Raw genomic sequence first — 21151 nt, 5'->3', positions numbered from 1 at the left:
GACCCCGCAGGACGCGGTTTGAATTACCGGCACAGAAGGCTTCGTTCCTCTATGCATAACTTCTGTTCCACCAAGATCTACGAGCTATAAATCTCACTCGCGCTATGACGTACTACTTCCGTTCAGTCGCGGCCAGTTGTGCTTCTGCCTCCAATCTCACCCGAGAGCTGGCCGCGCTTGAGTGACACTTGACATTCAAGTTGCTTCCAAGCTGAGATACCGGTCCGTCGCGGTGAGCCGACAATCAACTGAGCCGGGGAGCCAACATCTCGGGGTTTGAGCAGTTCCCACCGGCAGAAAGTACGAGGTAAACCTACAAGAACAAAAATAGTATATAACAAGAGTGGAGTAGTGAGCCAGCCTACCAGGTCCTCTTCTCTCTTACGACTTACAGCCCTTTAGCGTAGTCCCGCTAATACCTTACATTCCACTTATTAACCCTCTATTGACGAACACTACCATGTCTGACATCGAGAAGTCTCAACCTGGTTTCCCCACCTAGTAAGCGCATATACAATACTATCATTTATATATTGCTAATATACTATCCTCAGCAACCGCCGCATTGCGAACCCCGCACCTTTAGGTTTGCTCTCATTTGCAACAACCACTTGGATCGTCTCGCTCTTCCTTGTACAGGCTCGCCATGTTTACGTCGTAAGTGAACTTTAAGGATGCATATACCACTATTACATAAGCTCAATTTGGGTCCAGACTAACTTGTCATTGGCCATGGCCCTTGCTGTTGGTGGCCTGACACAATTCCTTGCCGGGATGTGGGAGTTTGTGACTGGAAACACTTTTGCGGCAACTATGTTCTCTATGCTTGGCGGTTTCTACCTCGCTGTTGGTGCCATCTACTGGCCTGGGTCTGGGTGAGTGTTACCAAAGCTTAAATCGTCCCAGCGCATGATACTTAACGTAATACAACCTAGAATTGCTGATGCGTATGCTGGCACTGGAGAAGGAAACGACGCTCTCGGTGTCTTCTTCACTGCCTTCTTCATCTGTAAGACGCATATATCTAGCTTCATAGTAAATCGGCAACTTACTCTTTTCACCCAGTCTCGGTTATCATGATTGTCGGTTCCCTCCGTAGCTCGATTGCGATCACCACCCTCTGGTGCTCGATCTTTATGACTTTCCTCCTTGTTATGATTGGTGCCTTCCGTGAGCAGGAAAAGGTCCTCAAGGCGTCCGGTGGTTTCGGTATCCTGACTGCTGCTGTTGCCTACTACTGCGGTGCCGCCGGCTTGTGGACCAAGCAAGGTGCCTTCTTCGACCTGCCCACCGGCAACCAAGTGCAGGTCAAGTACTAAACGACGGGTTCCTTCTTCATGATGTGACTTTCACACCACTCTCGTTGTTGGGATGATTTGATTCTGTATATAATGCTATAGTACTCATATTAATAATGTTTTGTCCAAATGATCTTCGGGCTGTCGTTGATAAAATCTGAGAGGTAGATCCCAGTAGTCGATCGAGATTGTAACGCCATAGGGGATCGAAGCGAGTCATTTCACAGTTGTCCTAGTGCAGCTGAGAGGGTCACTTAAGTAGTAAAGCGTGGGTCACAGGTACACCCCCTATTCACCATGCGGGCGCATGTTTAACCCTCCAAACCTTGCCATTTAGCCAGAATTCCCGACAAATCAAAAGGGGGGCTGCCTATCGCTGCGTAGTTCCGAACTTCTGGTGATCACAATCGATTGGGAAATGATCAAATTTCAACTCTGTTGTTGTTTTCTAGACTTATTGACAAACGAATTTGCGAGTCGCTGGTTATACTTCTGTGAAGGCTGAGTGCCTCAAATTACTGCGCCTCGGTTTAGCGTATATTAAAATTTAATTAGACTGATGTTACCGTGATTCTGAAGGACACGGCGTGCTGAGACTTGTGGGGACAGTCCAAGTATGTGGCAAGTTTGATATCAACGAGGATTGCTAACCAATTACACGTGACTAATACTTTGTTTCTTTCCTCTTTTGTCCATCATAGCCTTTGATGATAGCCACTCCAAAACGTGGTGACCACGAGTTCGGATTCGACGGGATACACAAAGGGTGTTATGATCTTGGGGTACGATACACATGGATGATGCATGGGTGGGGTGCCGTACCGAAGGTATAACATGCAGGAACCTCGCGCGTTGCAGGTACATCAGTCCGCCTCGCGCACCTGGATCTCCCGTCGCTCGTAGAGAGCAATTTCAACCTTTTTCTTTCCACCACGTCGCCCATAACCGACTCTAACTCCTCGCGCAACGCGAGGGATCCTCCGGCGCTGGTCATTCGCCCGCCTGCCCAGCCTCCATTCCCCGACAAGGACTGGGAGCCATCTAGCGCCCTTGGGGTCTGCTCCCCTGAAGGGTTCAAATCCGAACAGTCTATATCTCAGCTCAGGCCTTATACTCCTTCTCCCTCTGTGTCCACTTTTGCTTCTTCATCCGCCACCAGCTCCACTGTTGCCACGCCTCTCTCGACCCACCTGCCCAGCCCGAGGTTTTCCAAGTACTCGAGAGAGCAACCGAGGCATTGCTCTTACACGCCCAACGATCCTTCGATTCGATTACGTCAGAATCAGTCTACTCCCACCCAGACACTGCCCCCGATACTTTTCAGCCAGCGCGATCACACGCAGACGACGACGACGGCAGATCAGAGCTCGAGAAGATCCCCGAGATAGACCTAGAGCCACAGTCAATCGAGCCCCCCTCCCAGCCAATCCTTTCTGAACCAGCGGTCGAATCACTCCAAGTCGCACGCCCGCTCTCACCTGTTGCTGGTATGTGTCCGCTGGTGGCCCATGTAATGCACTTTCCACTCACACTTGACCAGCCGGCCTGGCGACATCTTCAGTGTCTTCGATATCTCACGATCGTACTAAGCCCAACATTCGGCCATCACTGATTGGTTTCTTTTCTCGGTGGGCGGACAAGCGCTCACCGGCCCCTAAGGAGCAGAAGGTTTATATGATCACTAAGACCGTATAATCACTGTAATTTATATTTCTATTATGCTTGCAGGACAGAGCGTCGGGACCCGTCTCCTCCCAAGGATCAGGCGCACGGAATGATTCCACTAATGGTGGTTCAGCCTTCACCAGGTTCAAGAACAAATCAACTGAAAGGCTCACTGCACTGTTGGTTGGGGGAGAGGATATCAAACCATCATCCAGTTCTATCAGATCTTCACGATTCAGAATTGGTGGCCGCAGAGCGAACTCGGGGTCCATCCGAACGACAGACAGGGTTGATAGTAGTAATGTAGCGCAGTCAATTACGCAGGGTGTGGCCCAGATATCCCCACCCTCTAGTCCCGTTCCAGCGGCAAGAGCTCTGGAAGTTGCAGATACAGATGTTCCCCCCGAAAGTAGCAGTACACATTCGAGCGAACGTGGCCGAGCGGTGGGACCGAGGTCGTCTGCCAGAATGTACGATAAGCCTCTTCCTGTTCGGTCGCCTTCTGAGGAGCCCATTGGAGGTGAGCCCGTATTGATCAGTGTAAGCTTCTTTCTTCACCCGTCAAAGATCACCCCAAGCCGACCAGCTTGCGCTAACAGATTAGGGCCACTCCTAGACCGACGTCCAATCGATGCCGAACACGATCCCGTACTACCCGAACCAGCAGACCAACCCGTCCAGGAAAACTCATCAAGGAACCTCCCGACACCTCCGCGCTCTCGTTCACCATCGCTTTTCAGGAAAAAATTAAGAGAGAAGAGGGCTAGAACTGGGTCGCTTCGGGATTTACTTAAGAAATCAGATTCGGTAAGTACTAATCCATTGGTTTGAATCCATGTCTAATCCCATGTAACAGACTAAAAGTAAAAAACAAGATCGTTTTACGCCTCCGACTCCTTTTATCGCTTGGATCACGCAGCATACACACCGTTCTTCTCCATCTGAACTACCTGAACCACCACTTCCGGCTCTCCCAGCTCTCGCAACACCACTAGCTACGCCCCATATTTCCCCTCCTCCTGAGAATCTTTCGCCGGTCGTGGAAACTAGTCCGACGGAGACCTCGCGCATATTATCATTGGTTTGGTACCCTCCTGAACTCATTCGAAGTCCTTATGCAAGTGGCATTAGCCTCAGCGAGTACCATGATCGTGCCAACAACCCCGGCTCCGCGGCTGCTCCATATGACGAGCGCGCAAGTAGCATATCCTCCAGGCTACCCGGCTTTTCCGAGCCTGCAGATGAGACGGGTTCTCAATCCGATCCCCCCTATTCATTATATTTACAACCGCCACTTTCCGGAGCGACAAGCCGTGTTGCGAGTCTCTCATCGAGTACCATTCATGCTTTAACTACCTCAGATCGCAGGTCACCGGCAAAGCTACGCCGCAAACATAGCCAGGAAGTAAATCGAAAACATCTCGCATCCCTCCAACTTCGTACAGCGCCCTATCGAGAAAACAATTTCGAAGTCGGCAAGAATCTACAGAAAGTGTGGCCGGGAGTAGTACCGGCCCAGCCTCTTCGGCGCCTTCCCGTTCTTTGGATACACTGCTGAACAGCGCGTGGCCGGAACCCCCTGACCATACAATCAAGAGTGACGGAGAGGACCAAGCGTATCATTACCTAACCGAAACGGGTGCTGATGAAGACTCGGATCGCGAAGAATATCTTCCTTCTCCTACATCTGCTGGTGGCGCATCCACCCATCCAGCAACACCCAAACACTTACGGGCGAGACCAAGGTCGAGATCCCCCGGAGAGCCCATACGTGATGAGCACCCCCTCCCTGTTGTGATGCGTGGTGCTAATGGCGATCAATCGGATTGGGAGCCTGACTCGAGAGTTACGTCTATTTGTCTGCTTCCCCTTCTACCACTCGATCACCGGCTTCGCCGGGTGTGAAAGCACCACCCGTTCCTCCTTTACCACAACACCTTACGCCCAGAGCTAGGCAGAGGGCAGGAAGTACGAGTGCCGCTCGTCCAATTGGAATTTTCGAAAACCTTCCTTTCAGACCGCTTCCCCAGTGGCCCGTTCCACGTCCATCACGCCAATCCCACCTCCTGGGACCCTGTCTGGGACCCCTCCTGTTCGCCCAACACTCGCACGCGTCCCCTTCACCCACCCGGGCGTCTTCAACCCCAAGGGCGCCATCTCCTGTACCCCCGATACGTATCCCTTCGGCTACGCCCATTTTAAAGGCACCCCTTCCCCGGCGTACTACATCTTATCAGTCCGCTGCGTCTATACGCCAACTCTCGGAACGGCGTGATTCTGTCGAGGAAGCTTACTCTATTCGAGACGACGGCGCTCCGCGGCTGGGCCAAGCCACCCTAAGCGCCGGTCGCCAACTCAGGGAAGAAAGGACTTGTACTCCACCTCCAGAAGGGATTCAGGTCAATACCGTAGGAGCCGAAAAGACTCGAATCGCTCGTATAGAGAGTCTATCAAATCACACAGGGACTCACTTACATTACGACGAGACTCGCTACAAGTTCATAGAAGAGATTCTATTCACTCCATCCAGGTTCGAGACTCTATTATCTCACAACACAAAGATCAAGCCGCATCCGATAATCAAATTTGGACTGTGCCTCGGAGCCATCGTCAGCGGCCAACAATCTGCTTCGAGTTTCCACCACCAACGAATTTTGGCAGTTCTTGAACGAGTATCAAGATTATATCAACCGAGATTCAACACGCGCCGAAGATAGTGAACATCAGCCGAGTAATAACAATATGGCCGAACACAGATCAGGGTCTGCTGCCTCCGGTTCATCGAAATCCTCCAGATCCAAGGTGGACCCAGTCAAGGACTGGCACAAGGTCCAACCCTCGGGTAGTCGAACTTCCAGTAGTCGAGTAAGTTGTGGTATTTTTAGCAACTCGTTCTATCGTCTTATCGCCGTTTTTCTTAGGGATCGATTGACCGAACTGGCGCGCTATATGTTCCCACCCCTGACGTTATCGAGCGCAACGAGCTGATCATCAAGGCTTTGAAGAACGCTCCAGATGCCCTTCATACTAGGTTCAGGCACTTTGGGCAGGTAAGACATCGGCACGTCACAGTTTACCAAGTATTAAACCGGTTATTTTTGTAGCTGGGGGTCCTCGGATGGAGCAGCGAATTTAGCGAACTAATTGACGAAATCCAGCGGTGTGGACTCGAGCGCCAGATGTTTACCACTACGCGCGCACAGGCATTGTCCACCTGCAAGGCACTTCTTAAACTGCACATCGATATTCGATTGCAGATGATTAGCATGTACGTCTTTGATCGCCCATTGTTGCCACCGAGCTGCGTCGCTTACTCACTTGCTCTCGCCGACCTCATTAGGTTTCTGTGTTCGCAGATCGCACGACTTAGACGATTCCTTGATGCCGAAACGGAGTATACCGACTATCCAACACCCGACTTTCCTCTCCCTGAAGCCTATTGATTGCGGCCACGATTTGTTTACGATTCGACGACATCCGACACGTGTTTCTCTGTTATTGTTTTTTGTCATAATCTACATTGATCTAAGGATCGGCTAATGTGTTTTCTTGTTTTTCTATAACGGGTTGTTCGCTCTACTGTGGTCGTTTGCTATGATGTATACGTATCAGATATTTATGTGTTCTTTAGCCCTACCTTGAAATCCAACACATTTGTTAAACTCCAACCGATTATTTATTTCAAATAGCGGGCTTCTTCTCAACAGGGGTCGAAGTATAGTCCTTGAACCCGACGTCGACTTCCATATACCTCGTATATTCATATATTACTTATTTCACGGTCTCTACTCTTAATTATCGCCTATATAATACGTTTCCCCTTTAATTGTTATGCGTGCACTTCTCCTTTTCGGCGCGGCAGCGGTTTTGGCTGGCCCACATAAGGATATCCATGCCTGTGCATCCAAAAGTAACGCTGCTCAAACTTTCGCGGGAGCCACGCTAACCCTATGGTGTAGATTCGGCGTGGAATGGACAAAAGATGCCTCCACACCAGCACTCGCTTGCGTGCGGTACATTCACCCCCTATTTTGTTCCAGAGGGCTCTGTTTCCCTAGATGACAATCACAAATCTATACGATACCTACCCCACACCGCATGGAAAATCGCCAACGATTCTGCATTTGTTGGTGGATCAATGCATGTCTCGAACACTCTTGGAGCAAACGTGACGGTCAAATTTAGGGGGACCGGTATTCAGTGGTTTGGAAAGACTTCACGTCGGCATGGATCACCCCGTGTCTTCATTGACGGTACTCTTACCGGAGCTACTAGCCTTTGGTCCAAGAAGACTTTTGTGAAGCAAAGATTGTTTGGGCTTTCACATTTGGATGAAGGCGAGCATATATTGACAATCCAGAATGACGGTCTTGAAATTGATGTGGACGCTTTTGTGGTTACTTCTGGATCTACGGGTGCCAACTCTAATAAGCCTCGGGCTGAACCCGTATCTTCAAGCGCACGACCCAGGTGGAGACTTGAACAGAGGGGACAAACCGGTGTTGCAGCCATGCAGGTTGCAGTCATTTCGGATACCGAAGTTATCGTCATCGATAAAGTGGAACACAACCCATTGATAGTCGAAGGACACCCTGCGTGGGGAGCCATATACAACTTGGAACGTCACACTGTACGCCCGCTGAACATGAAGAGTAATTCCTTCTGTGCTGGTGGTTCCTTTCTTGGAAATGGCACCTTGATTAACGTTGGGGGAAACCCGATCGTTGAGGACGATACCGGGCCCATTGACTTTGGCGACGAAAACGGGCTACAAGCAATGCGACTCTTCAATCCTTGTCCTGGCGCACTCTGTGATATGTACGACCACCCTAAAGAATTGCATTTGACGAGTTCTCGCTGGTATCCGACTGTCTCAAGATTGGATGACGGTTCGGTGGGTATTATTGGCGGCTCTACCAAAGGCGGATGGATGAACAACGCGTCTACTAATAATCCAACTATGGAATTCTTTCCGCCCAAGCCCACCGGAGACAAAGGGGTTGTTCGTCTTGACTTCTTGGCCAAGACCTTGAATTCAAACCTTTTCCCGATCGTCTTCACGCTTCCAGATGGCCATCTTTTTGTCGCTGCTAACCAAGATGCGATGGTGTACAATTGGAGAACGAATCACGAGCACAAACTTCCGCCTCTGCCTAACGGGGTCCGTGTAACATACCCAATGACCGGAACCGCACTCCTACTACCACTCACGTTCCGCAATAATTTCGAACCCGAAGTTCTAATTTGTGGGGGTTCCACACTAAGCGACCGTATTTTACCAACGAAATTGTCTGCCCGAGACCCAGCGTCTAACCAATGCTTCAGAATGACTATTACGGAAGCTGGGATAGCCGGTGGGTGGCAGGTCGAAGAAATGCCGGACCGCCGTGTCATGCCGGACGCGGTGCTTCTACCTGATGGCCGGGCTGTCGTGGTCAACGGAGGCCGGACAGGGATCGCTGGCTATGGAAACGTCAAACTTCAAGTTGGATCTTCTAACGCGGACGATCCTGTTTTCACCCCAGTCCTCTATGACCCCAAGGCGCCCGCTGGGCATCGGTTTTCGACTGAAGGGATGCCATCATCAGACATACCCAGACTGTACCACTCGGTCGCAACCCTCGTCCCCGATGGTTCCATTATGATTGCTGGATCCAACCCCAACCTTGACGTCTCGACAGTGAAGTATGGAACCGAATATAGGGTAGAATGGCTAAAGCCGGATTACATGTCCTTACCACGTCCAAGGATTGTGAAATTGCCGGACCAGATAGCCTTTATGGGATCCTTCACGTTGGACATCACACTAACAGAGGAGGCAAATAATATCACGGGTAAGTATCATACATTGACTCGAGTATCTATTCCAATGTTTGTTCTTCTAGTTTCACTCATGGATCTTGGCTTTGTTACGCACTCGGTGCATATGAATTCACGCCTTGTGGAGTTGGAATGTAAGCTCGCGTCAGACCGTCGTACTTTGACAGTGTCTTCACCCCCTTCTGGAACTGTGTATCCTCCTGGGCCAGCATGGATCTACGTCCTGGCCGATGGTATTCCAAGTGTGGGGAGGAAGTTGATGGTCGGCAACGGCATTCAGGTTTAGAAACCTCCCAGCTCGGTATCCCCGTCCACCTGATTCGACTCCTGTTTTAGGTGCACGGATACCCACATAGTGATATTTTGTGCTATGAATAATATAGATGTATTTGTATGTTTATTTGTTCCCTCGAAGCGAGTTGAGATAAGTACTCAGCTGCCACTCAAACCCCCTTTCCGTCAGTCATACCCAAGTGCCGTTAGGTTCTTTGCTCAACTCCCGTCTGGTGGCATGAAAACTAAGGGGATCCAGCCAAGTGACCTGCTTCGGCGTATCGTCATAATTCTTTGCGTTTGAGCTGAAGCGGTTTGACCGAATTCTTGCGGTTCGAACCCGGCAACTCAGCGTGACCCGAGTCTCATTTCGCACGCAAGGTGGGGTTCGCCGCGATGCTATCGCAGGATGAAAGAGCAGCTTCAGTATATATTTAATCTGCCCCGTGTCGTCACTTCCCAATCAGCTCACAGCATTCCGTCTACTCCTCTGCGATACTCATTCGCATTAATTCCTCCTATCCGCATTCCTCGGCACCTGTTACTCTCCTACGAGTACCTTTATACTTTAGTCATTTTATCATATAGTTAACATGTCTGACGCTGCCGCTGCCCACCCCGTCTCTCCCGCCACCTCGCACACCCACGTCGAGCCAACTGCGCGTGGCGTGCACTCTTGGGATAACTCTCAGGTGAGTGATATATAGATACTTTATTTTACCGGTACTGAGCCCGCTATTTATCTAATAGCCTGGCTTCCCCGAATAGTAAGTAGTGGGATACCAACAAAATATCTGAACTTGGTTCCTGACCGAGTGATTATATGCACAGTAAGCGCCGCATTGCCAACCCGGCGCCTCTCGGCCTCCTTGCGTTCGCGACTACTACTTGGATCGTTTCTCTTTTCCTTGTCCAGACTCGTCATGTTTACACCGTAAGTTCAAGCTGATTAAAAGCATTATATATTTGCTTATATTATTTCAGACCAACATCACCCTTGCAATGGCCCTCTCCACTGGTGGTCTCGTTCAATTCCTCGCTGGAATGTGGGAGTTCGTCACGTAAGCCAATAATGAAATAATTATTCCACGCATACACTAACATAGTAGGACCACAGTGGTAATACATATGCGGCGACCATGTTCGGTATGCTCGGCGGCTTCTACCTCTCCGTTGGTGCTATCTACTGGCCCGGCTCTGGGATCGCATCTGCTTACTCTGGAACTGTCGACGAGAACGATGCTATTGGCCTATACGTAAGTAAAACCTCTTACCTCTAAGCAGCATGATTCTTACGGCAACTTTATAGCTCTCTGCCTGGTTTATCTGTGAGTTCGCGAGGACCAGAGCCCTTGATACTTAATACTAATCGGGGCTGTAGTTTCCGTCATCATGGTAGTCGCTTCCATCCGTACCTCTGTTGCGATGACCACGCTCTGGGGATCCATCTTCATGACCTTCCTCCTTGTCATGATTGGCTCTCTCCGTGAGCAGGAGAAGGTCCTCAAGGCTGCTGGTGGTTTCGGTATCCTCACCTCCGCTGTTGCCTTCTACTGTGGTGCCGCCGGTATCTGGGTCAAGAATACTTCGTAAGACATGCACCGATCCTACCCTGACATGAAACGCTAATGAACTCTGTACAGGTTCTTCGACCTCCCCGTATTCCATACCGGCGAGAAGAACTAAGAAGATGCTTAGCTGACTGGGTTTTCTCGTGTTTCTCTTACGCTTCTTATGTCTTTTATGATATTTGTATAAAGCTGGTTAATATCACACCCCTTTAATTTGCTTGAAATACCTAGTGTAAAACAATGGATACTCGAAGTGAAAGAAGCACTAAGTCAATTGGGCACAGTCATGATATCTATACTTAGAGACTGGGGTGACTTACTACTTGAATTGAATACCCTTAGTATCGTCATACTTACACACAAGCCCTATTTATCTATGCCCCTGATTTAGGAGACAATGGGTTCTAAGGCGAGTGGCTAACTAATTGAGATCGAGATCCTCTATAGTATAGCAAAGGCCGCCCTTTACCTCTGTGAGAAAACTTGCGTGTCCTGCTAGATTGAGTTAGCTTTCGCCTCTGGTTATACTCATATTTTAGGCAAATGATTTTACGAGCACTTTATCGTACGCCCCTGTCGAAGGAGTTCAATCCTGGGTACTATATGCATAAGCCCTCGCACGGTTGGTTTCACATGACATATGACTACTATTCTAAAAGAAAACAGCATTAACGTTCTGCTCTGTAAGGCTGGTGCTTCATGTCTGGATTTAGCATACTAAAAATCAGAAAAAAAAGAACTAGCAACAGTTTCGAGGTTTATCCTGGGTTGAACAGAACAAACATATCGGTAAGCAAGGCGCTACGAAGAACTTGGGGTTATCACAGTACATACAAGCAATATCCCAATTTCTTCGTTATCCTAATTATGGATTGTTCGACGGAGGATGTTGTACCTTGTAAATGATCAGTGAGGTCCTGTTCGGCACATGCCGTGGCGGTTTACGTCATATCTCATGACTTCAATAAGCACCGACGTACATATTTGCCCTCCTAAATATTCAACAAACCCCGTTCTTGAAGCCTCAACGAAGCTTGTTTACCAATCACTGTTGTCAATCCAATCACAATACAGTACTAAACTCACTGCGGATGACATCTACCTCGAAGCCTACTTCTCGAGTTCTGGTGCTCGGTGCTGGCAACTTTGGTTCTTGCCTTGCCGACCATCTTGCCGACTCGACTCATCGTGTATATCTCTGGGCTCGCTCGAAACAAATTGTTGATACGTTTAATAAAGAACGAAGAAATGAGAAGTATCTGACTGATCACGTATTTCCTGAGGGCATCGATGCAATCGGCCCCGAGTTACCTAGTGCAGATTTCCTCAACGATGTCGATGTAGTTCTATTTGCTGTACCTACTCAAGGATTGAGGTGACTTCTAGGGGTCAAGCCAATGCGTGTGGGTTACTAAACGTTGCTACAGAAAGGTACTGGAAGAGCTGCATCCTCGGATGCCCAAGAATCGAATTCCACTTATGATTTTCGTCAACAAAGGTATTGAGGCTGGGTCCCAAGCTCTCACTTTAGAAATCATAGCAGAGTCGTGCGGTCCTGATGTCGCAAAAGCATCCACATTCATCGTAGGTCCAAATCATTATTCTCATACCTTTACTCCTGGGTCATGTTATCTATAGTCGGGTCCGTCTTTCGCCAAAGAAAGTAATTCGAGTCTAAACTCTAGATTTTGTGCTCTCAAAGTGACGTGACTATGTTAATTAGTCGTGAAACGCCAACCTACTACCGTCTCAGTATCGTCCCTCTCACTCTCACATGCACAACAAGCGTCAGACCTATTTCATCAACCCTGGTTCAGGTGCTACACAGGCGCAGACCCGCTAGGCGTGGAGCTCGCCGGAGCTTTGAAAAACGTATATGCTATAGCAGCTGGTATCGCCGACGGATTAGGATATGAGAACAACACTCGAGCTGGTAATGTACCATTTTGGGCATTCATAACGCATTCTTATTATGTCTAGGCCTCATTACCCGTGCTCTGGCCGAAATGACGCGAATCGGTAGCGCATATGGTGCCTCGCCTCTCACATTTTTGAGCCTCGCGGGTAGGTACAATTTGTCCGAGCTTCCTTAGGGAAACTTAAATGCGTCGGTCGTACAGGAATAGGAGATTTGATGCTTACGTGCACGTCATCCAAGTCTCGTAACTACACTGTAGGCTATCGCCTAGGCAAGGGAGAGCAGCTAGATCATATCATACGGACACTTGGATCTGTTGCTGAGGGAGTCACAACCTCCGAGGGATTGAAACCGATGACCCAGAAGCTTGGAGTATATGCTCCGGTATGCTCTCGTTTTCTTTTCAGGAGTTTTTCAGAGACGTCTCTGACTTTGCTCGGATGTGGATATGTCAACTAGATTGCGGATGGCGTTTATTCCATCCTGTATGAGGGGCGTGACGCAAAGGACGTCGCAATACAATTGATGAATGAGCCGCCGCTACGTGAGATAGATCTACCTCAGGGAGCTGGGGCTCCCGTAGAAGAGCTAAAGAAAAAGCTGGGAGTCGACAGCCTTGACCCGGCTTGAAGAGATAGGATTCAAGAGATGCCAATGAGATCGAGGCCTGCAGATCTGTAATTTAGTTTATAGCTACCAGCGCTGAATTCGACTGTGAAGAAACATGTTCAATGGATATCAACTATCTTGTTGAAAAGTGCTTGAAACCCTCAAGAACTGTCAAATTTTGGTGATGTCGTGGTGAATTGGTATGTATTTATTCATAGAAGAATTAGGATGAATAATACAAAAGTAGGAAACGGTCAGGCCAATAGATAATGTGGTCGCACAGCTGCGCATCAACTACAACGCAAGCCAGTCTATGACAGATGTGTCCACAGTGGCTATTATTTAGAACTTGCAGCTGCACGTAAATCGATCGTTAGTGAGCAGATTTCAATTGAGTTCTTTCGGAAAATTCACGTACCTGCTGTTGGACTTGTTCGATGTCAGCTTCGACGGCTCCTTTCCGCTGTCGTTGCCCTGGAACGTATCGCACATTGACTTCACGCTTGTTGCTTGCACGTTCTTGATAGTCGCGACGTCACCGTAGTTTGAGTTGACACCGGCAAGCAGACTACCGTTCTTTGCGATCACATCGCTGATATTTACAGTGCGCTTGTATTGCGTCTTGCAGTTGCCGCATGCACGATACAGCTTGCCGAAGTCTTGCACACAGTACGAAGAGATGTTGACGGTTCCTCCACCATTGTGTTGGACAACCTTGTCGCTCGCACCTTTGGCTCCACCACCCCTAATAGTAGTAGTTCCGGAAGTCTGGCGGATGGTGATGGCGTCCTCGCATACATCCTCAAACCAGACGTTCTCGATGGTACAGGAGCCCTTGCAGTGGACGCCCTCGGCCTGGTCGGCGCCGATAACTACATTCCTATAAGACACAGTATGGTCAATAACGTAGTATATTTGCGACCCTAAGCAGAACTCACTTGAGAGTAGCGCCGCTCTCAAGCAAGAAGACGGCGTCCTTGTCGCCTCCCTCCTTTTGGCCAGAGCAGGCTCCCTTTCCGCGGTCATAGCGGACATTGCCACCTAAGAGACATCAGTCCATCAGCGACTGGCGAGCTGCAATGGGTTGGACGCCACTCTACCTACCATCAAAGGTACCCTTGACAGTCATGGGAGCACTGAGGCTGGAAGTCTTAGGAGGGTTGGGGAAAGTGCAACTTGCAGCACGCTTGGCGTGTGCACCACTGAATTCCATACTAGGAGATGGAGCAGCGACAGCTGTCTGAGCAAAGAAGGCAGCGACAGCAGCGATGGTGGAAAGTTTGAACGAGACCATGTTGTGTGTTTAAAGTGAGTGTGAAAGCAAATTCCGGAGAGAGTGGAAGCTGTTGCGTGGATAAAAGAAAGAAAGAAACTGTGTGTTGGTCTGAATGGGTCTCGCTGGACTTGTTTTATACGTGATGAAGACCCCCTGAACAGGCGTCTTTACAACTCCCGGCGGCCCGCCACCATGGCTGTCTTGGCACGATGTAGAGTTAATAATCAGAGAAAGCTTCCTGGTGAGTGTACTAACGCTGAATCCCAGCGAAGAAGCATGTGTATCATTTAAGCGTGGTTGCTGTCTATGAGTCTAGCTGGCGGGGCTAGTTGCCGCATATATGTTCTATTTGAATGTTATTTGTCATTTAAGGAACCTAAAACAGTTGTAAGAGCGAATCTGAATCAATACAGCACATCAGAGACCAATGACTAATTATGATGCGGCACTAAGTCGAAGAGATACACGACAAATGCACGGTAACGAGAAATGCCAGCAATGCAGATATGAAATCTATAGCACTGCTGCTCCGGGTTCTTTTGAGGTGCACAATTGATGTTACCCCTGGTATATGTGGTTCGGTTAACTACCGGTAGAATCTCCCTGACTACGGATGTATATACACAACTCTAAGGGAACAATACACATCGCAATACGATAGCGGACTACGAATAATCCGCATCTTACTCGTGCACCGCAGAAACACATATTGATGATTCATTCAACCGGACGCTGCTGAAGGATCAGCCCATAGGAAAGCTACTCCCAATCTAGCTAACCACAAGAGATGTCCTGACCATTGTGGAAGCTGAAGAAAAGGTCTTGCAATTAGCTTCGCTCATGAGAAGCTTAAGGACTGGCCAACATATCAATGCGAATGGATTGAGGAGATATCAAGTAAAAATACAAAGCCTTGCATGCCCGACAAAATATTATACCAGTACTGGGGATCTAAGTATCAAAAACAAACCAAGTACTTCTGAACACGGTAAAGCGCATATATCTAGTGGATTGCTATAGGACGATCGTCCTCTGGCTTACCCTCTACATCATCGGGGCGCCTGCCCTGCTTGTAAAACACTGCAACACCTATTGCAACGAGACCAACCCATGCCAGCAAGAACCAAAGAGAAGCGGAACGACCCTGAAAATGAGTCCCATCAAATGACCCATCCTCGATGACCTTTTCGTCAATGGACGTCTGAATGGATGTTGTCGCTGAGGAACCAATTGCACCGCCAAGCTGAAGAGCAGCATTGAAGACAGCTCCGACTGTGCCCGCGTAGGCTGGGGGTGTAGTTTGGAAGATCGATATACTAATGGACATAAATTAGAATAGCTCTATGCGCCAAGAAGGAGGTTACCTACTTGGCAAGGACAAATACAACTGCTGTTCCTGCACTACCAATTATGAAAGCAGGGAATACGAGCGGCCAGTAGCGGTCGTTGAGTTGAGACGAGAATGGAAGCATGATGGTTGCAATGAACGCAAGAATCAATCCACCCATGATCAAGAGCTTAGGCCGCCCAATAGCCGCGATGCGCCCCCCGTTAACCATGATAGGCCCAGCCACGACACCTAGAGGCAAACTGGCAGTAGAAGGGATTACGTGAGCAGGTGGTGAGCTTTAATGGCTGGACGATGGCTCACAATTTGACGCCGGTAATAATAGTCGACCAATTCAGGTAGTCCTGCCAATATGGGGAAAAGGTCAAGTACATTTGCATATACCAGAAGAAAGGCATCAAAGCTGTGCCGAATAACACAGCAAAATTTGGATAGAACCACAACTTGGGTGGACTGTTAAGCCGCGAATTAGTCTCAACTGCATTAAGGCGCTCTAAGGTGCTTACAGTGCTGCGTTGGCTTCGTCAACTCGAGCTTCCCAGAAGAAGAATGCTAAAAATAGGGCGATTGACACGAAGAAAGGAGCGAGCACACCACCGGATCTCCATCCAGAGACTGAGCCAGTGGTGAGTGCATATACGAATAGGACAATCGCAGCTGAATAATTCGGGAATGTTAGCCAAGGCCAATTGGAATTGGAATTACCACTTACCGATGAGGATGAAGACACCAAGTGCATCTAACTGAGAGGCCTTTGCCTTGTTATTGCGTGGTGAACTCGGGATAAGGAAAACACACGCAGCCGCAGCAGGAATCGAGATAATAGCAATAATCCAGAATATCCATCGCCACGATGCATATTCTACCAAGATTGCCCCAATAATGGTTCCTAATACTAAATAGAACGAGCGAATTTTAGCCCATTGGCTATCAGCCAAGGTTCGGTCCACTCACCATTTGCTACTGCTCCGGATGCTCCAAACAAACCGATAGCGCGCTGCTGCTCCTTTGGCTCAGGCATCATTTGCACAATCATGCTGAGAGCGGAGGGAATGGTATGTGCGGCACCGATTCCTTGAAGAGCACGGAGAACAAGTAGTGCAATGCGATTGTTTAGGAACCCCGCTCCTAATGAAGTTCCCCCGAAGAACAGAGAGCCAAGTATGAAGGCCGGCTTAGGGCCATAAATGTCAGAGATACGGCCACTCTATACAGCATACATAGTAAGCATTCAGCCCTGAATTACCAAACAATAAACTTACAATGAGGAGGAAAGAGGCAAACGTAGCCTGATACGCGGCAAATAGCCAAACCGAATCACTTTCAGTTAACCCGACAGTTTGAGAGGTTGCGGGAAGTGCGGGAAGCATCGCTGAGGTGTTCATGATGTCCATGAATTGTCCGAGGCAGAAGATCGCGAGCAAGATATTCTTTTGAAGAGACCCAAGCTGGGCAAACGATGAGGGCTCAGGAGCGATTGTCTTTGAGTCGTCGACCTCGGGCTTCTCGACGATCGTTGGAGCCGGTGATCCAGAAGTCATGGCTGTCGGGACGGTGGGTAGGTTGGTGGTAAGGGCCTCCATTTCTAGCTTGTGACGATTGCTGGATATTTGAGGTACAATATCGACCCAGGCTTGGCGTCGCTCAGATTTATAGGCCACTATCGCGGGAGATACTTGGTTCTCTTGCTTATCCATAATTTGATTGATGACTAGCTTTCCTGTCCCAGAGGCCCAACATGGCCGAAGGCGCGGAGGATACCTAAGTATTATTCAGAGCGCTAGCTTAAATAGAGCATTATCCCAGAGACGGTATGTATGTGGTCAAGGCCAAGCCTTGTGGTGGGGTATCCAGGGTCAAAAAGTGGAGGTTAGTTCATCTTGAATAAGCAAGCCCCATGATTCAGCGCGGCCCTGCAGGTGGAGGTTTTCTGACTCGAGTGTACCATTCCTTGATGGCAGTGTCGCCCGAGATATTCTCCGCGGTACATGATCATGAATCATAAGTATTACCAATCGCAATAATCAAAGTGCGCGGTAGTTTATACTCGGAGCGTCTACACGCCTTCTTGACAGACCAGCACGCCATCAATGGCAGAGGGCCACCCGAATGAAAGGAGAGAACAATTATTAAGATGAGTGAACCAGAGCCTGGGGCATGAGGGCGGATATCTATTCATCACAAATAAAAGTTGGCCCCCTCCACAAAATATAAGAGTCCGGAGTACGGGGGCCCCAGAAACTAAGCGCCGGTCGTGGGGGTGATTTTTTTTCCAGATGTGAGACCCACCTACCCTCGTTCATTTCGATACCGCAGCGCATCTTACTCCATTTTCTCGCTTAGACACAACCGTTACCTTTAACTCATATAAAACATTGCTCAAATACAAATTTACATTCCAATACGACTGGTCAGGCCCAGCTGTCCCATTTAGCGCAACAGTCTGTGCCGTCGAAAGTGGGCTTCAGTTCCCTAAGGAGCCTCCACGAACACGCGCTCTTGGCTCGAGGGAAATCATCCTTCAGACCACGGGTAGCCAATATGGCCCGGTAGTATCGCGTGGCTTCGGCAGGAATCGACTCGTAAGTTTTTGGACCAAAGCCGCGAGTAACAAACGAGTAGTGTTTGTCGTCAGGGTGAGTTCTATTGCTTCGGGTTCTGCGATGATGTTCGTGGCGAACTTGTATGCGTGGAAGCGCGTCATTCGTCTCTCCGAACTCAAACACAATTGATATCACTGGTTTCTCCGTATCAGCATCTGTGATTGTGCGGTCGACAGAGCAGTCGAGAGAGTTTTTCCGGTTCTTGAACTGAAGGTTGATTGCAGAAGTGGTCTCCGTCGTGATTGCTTGATCAATAGACCCCATATGTATCGGAATTACCGCATCGATTGAGGGCTGGTTGTCCTTAGCTTGCATCGCCATCCCGCGGAACAGGGCTGTCCTAAGCGCTTTAGACGACAGCATATCGGAGTCCTCGGCAAGAGCGAAATGAGAGAAAGAAATAAAAGCATCCTTAAACACGACCTCTAAAGATTTTCCTTCCTCTTCGTCGGACACTGGGGTTGCCTTCAGGATAGCTTCGTGATGTTCGCTCGCAAACAGTGAACGGAGAAAGGCCAGAACAGGCACAGCTCGATGAAATATTGGTTCAAGATCCTCCAACGGTAGGCCGATTGTATAAGGGGCTCTTGTCAAAGCAATATCGTGTGCAATTGTCACCAGAAGTCGGCCGCAAAGCTCTCCTCGCTCGCCTCTTGCAAGAAACCCCTTTTGACAGTTGTCTGCCAGGATTCGGGGGGCTAGAACAGCTATTCCACCATCCCCAGAGACATCATGAAGATAATTTGAAGCCGCCTCAGCCAGCACGGGCTCTGATGATGTTCCAGTTCGCATGTATTCCCGATGCTCAGGGATAGCATACACGATACGCATGTGGCGCTCAACTTGCTGCGACTCGGTTTCGCGAGCAGCAGGGTTCATAAACTCGAAGGCTATTCCAATCCGAACGCTGAGTGCAGCAAGTTCGGCCTGGGAGGTTCGCGAGGGGGCTCCCCCGCTCAGTTCCTTATGATTGGGACTCAGCAACGTCATGTGCTCTGAGTGTCGCTTATATAAGCGATTTTTGCGAGAACGGTAGCCCGACGGTCTATGCGCTACGGACGAAGTTTGTACACATTGCGTCATGTAAATCCAGTCTGATACGATACGCAAAACATGTGAAATACAGCAAAATAAATACACTAACTATGAAGGGACTTGTTCGTAAGTCAGACCTTGGAAGCGCTCTCGGTGCTTTCGTGGAGTACAACGCTTTTCTTGTATACTTTCAGTTGATCATCGAGTTCCTTGCCAATCATCTTTTGGATCGCTGCGGGGTCAAGAACTAATTTGATTCCCGCTACATGCTCCTCGCGCTTATTCTGCCGCTCTACTCGTTTCAATCGCGCACCTTCGTTTTTAGCGACTTGTTTGAATTGGACAGCTACGATCGCCGCTTTCCGGTTTGCTCCAAGTTTTAATGAGTCAATGCGTCGTGCCTCTGCCCGGGTTCACCTGGGTTGCTTCAATGTAAAGTTCTTCTCAATGTAGTCTTGGGGGGGGGGTTGGCTCGATTCATAATTATTGCATTGAACTCGTGCGGTGTAAGGCTTGGGAATCGCCTGATCCAAACATGCCATATACCCAGCGCCCCCTCATTGGCATCGTTTGTTGGAGGCATAAATGCCTTACGTCGGCAAAAAGTAGAAATCTAATAAGATTGTGACATCTAATCACCACTGATTAGATCACGGCTGAGTGGGGAGCACTGATAAGCGCTCAAGAATGCGCCACATCTGTAGCTAATAATCTTTGTTGGAGGATCGTTCGTTATTTAGTGCATTTAAATCAGCGCCGATATTACGAGCCTCATAAATGGTAGTATAGGTGACCAATATGGTAATTACGCCTAAAGCGATTCCCGTATGCGTTGGATATACGAGTATCATGTATTGGGATAAAGAGGGCTGCTTGAGGTTACGAAAATAAAAGATTACACGAGCGTGAAGACTCCGGGTTACTCCACTACTCTCAAATGCCGCCAATACTCAATGCACTGCCACATACTCTGAGAATGGTGATGATTCAAATAGAACTTTTTCCCTATCGCTGGTAGATCCCACTTGCTGTTGAGAACAGTTTCTTCGGGCAAGTGGTAGAATCATGGGGCAAGGTGACATGCAGAGGCAACATCGGTAATTGGAACAAGGATTGTCCGGCGCTTTCCCTGAAATAAGGCGTGTGAAGTTGCGTGCATACCGTGCACTTTGTTCTCTTTTCCAAAAGGTGTGAAGAGCTCGACGTAAGCTAGGTGGTGGGGAAATGCAAAGTTGACGTAATGTAAGGGATGTGCGTTATTCGTACATTAATTCTATTTTATGCGATTCCCTTCGAGCTGGCCACGCCTACTCGATCGACCATTTCGACCCTCCCCCTCTCTCCCTCTTGTTTGTGTCTGGTTTTTAACTATATACTCATTTAGTTTGCTCCGTTTACTCATGTACGAGCCCTGTTGACCTTACAAGGTTCCGGGGGGAATTCTCTTATACCTGTCTTTACTTTCGAACCACAACAATCGAGTGTTTTACGGATTGTCATTGTCTCGGCGACACAGTCGCCATCGACGTTCGTATTTACAAGTGAACGATAAGTAAAACCTTACAAAGGTTCAAGCCAGAAAACAAGGCATATCAAATATGGGGACAAGATGTGTACTCAATGTAGCATTTTTGGTAGGTTCAAGCTAACCTCGCTGAAGTCGCGTGTTGAGTGATCAACCAGAAAATCTCCCGCGCTCAACACATGGTGGACCAAGGCTATCTCTAATCTTTAG

General features: G+C 48.8%; 7 protein-coding genes across 7 annotated transcripts; 4 read left to right on the top strand and 3 right to left on the bottom strand.

Annotated features, from left to right (window-relative positions):
* Positions 1-460: 460 nt before the first annotated feature.
* RhiXN_11646 (glyoxylate pathway regulator) lies at positions 461-6406 on the top strand (the record flags this gene model as incomplete). The annotated part of the gene is made up of 15 exons (XM_043331461.1): positions 461-501; positions 555-657; positions 715-875; positions 936-1009; positions 1066-1269; positions 2139-2425; positions 2458-2785; positions 2839-2966; positions 3027-3770; positions 3820-4402; positions 4453-4864; positions 4918-5572; positions 5625-5828; positions 5885-6013; positions 6068-6406. The coding sequence occupies 15 exons, from the start codon at positions 461-463 to the stop codon at positions 6404-6406; spliced, it is 4392 nt and encodes a 1463-aa protein (XP_043184971.1).
* Positions 6407-6794: 388 nt separating this feature from the next.
* Positions 6795-9069, top strand: RhiXN_11645 (glyoxal oxidase; the record flags this gene model as incomplete). Its single annotated transcript, XM_043331460.1, has 3 exons — positions 6795-6873; positions 6923-8797; positions 8849-9069. The coding sequence occupies 3 exons, from the start codon at positions 6795-6797 to the stop codon at positions 9067-9069; spliced, it is 2175 nt and encodes a 724-aa protein (XP_043184970.1).
* Positions 9070-9649: 580 nt separating this feature from the next.
* On the top strand, positions 9650-10742 carry RhiXN_11644 (glyoxylate pathway regulator; the record flags this gene model as incomplete). Its single annotated transcript, XM_043331459.1, has 8 exons — positions 9650-9748; positions 9807-9823; positions 9888-9990; positions 10041-10117; positions 10174-10312; positions 10366-10384; positions 10438-10645; positions 10700-10742. The coding sequence occupies 8 exons, from the start codon at positions 9650-9652 to the stop codon at positions 10740-10742; spliced, it is 705 nt and encodes a 234-aa protein (XP_043184969.1).
* A 976-nt stretch (positions 10743-11718) lies between these two features.
* On the top strand, positions 11719-13175 carry RhiXN_11643 (NAD-dependent glycerol-3-phosphate dehydrogenase C-terminus; the record flags this gene model as incomplete). Its single annotated transcript, XM_043331458.1, has 7 exons — positions 11719-12002; positions 12055-12211; positions 12266-12290; positions 12351-12560; positions 12608-12691; positions 12748-12929; positions 13005-13175. The coding sequence occupies 7 exons, from the start codon at positions 11719-11721 to the stop codon at positions 13173-13175; spliced, it is 1113 nt and encodes a 370-aa protein (XP_043184968.1).
* A 321-nt stretch (positions 13176-13496) lies between these two features.
* RhiXN_11642 (pectate lyase) lies at positions 13497-14448 on the bottom strand (the record flags this gene model as incomplete). Its single annotated transcript, XM_043331457.1, has 4 exons — positions 13497-13509; positions 13573-14034; positions 14093-14195; positions 14259-14448. The coding sequence occupies 4 exons, from the start codon at positions 14446-14448 to the stop codon at positions 13497-13499; spliced, it is 768 nt and encodes a 255-aa protein (XP_043184967.1).
* Positions 14449-15433: 985 nt separating this feature from the next.
* RhiXN_11641 (major facilitator superfamily transporter) lies at positions 15434-17475 on the bottom strand (the record flags this gene model as incomplete). Its single annotated transcript, XM_043331456.1, has 7 exons — positions 15434-15746; positions 15799-16020; positions 16082-16231; positions 16285-16435; positions 16491-16667; positions 16733-16985; positions 17041-17475. 7 exons carry the CDS (start codon positions 17473-17475, stop codon positions 15434-15436), a joined length of 1701 nt encoding a protein of 566 aa, XP_043184966.1.
* Positions 17476-18189: 714 nt separating this feature from the next.
* RhiXN_11640 (uncharacterized protein) lies at positions 18190-19371 on the bottom strand (the record flags this gene model as incomplete). Its single annotated transcript, XM_043331455.1, has 1 exon — positions 18190-19371. The coding sequence occupies one exon, from the start codon at positions 19369-19371 to the stop codon at positions 18190-18192; it is 1182 nt and encodes a 393-aa protein (XP_043184965.1).
* Between the last annotated feature and the right edge of the window lie 1780 nt (positions 19372-21151).

Source organism: Rhizoctonia solani, chromosome 12, assembly GCF_016906535.1.
Source record: "Rhizoctonia solani chromosome 12, complete sequence".
NCBI classification, from domain to species: Eukaryota; Fungi; Basidiomycota; class Agaricomycetes; order Cantharellales; family Ceratobasidiaceae; genus Rhizoctonia; species Rhizoctonia solani.
This window is presented reverse-complemented; position numbering and strand designations above follow the sequence as displayed.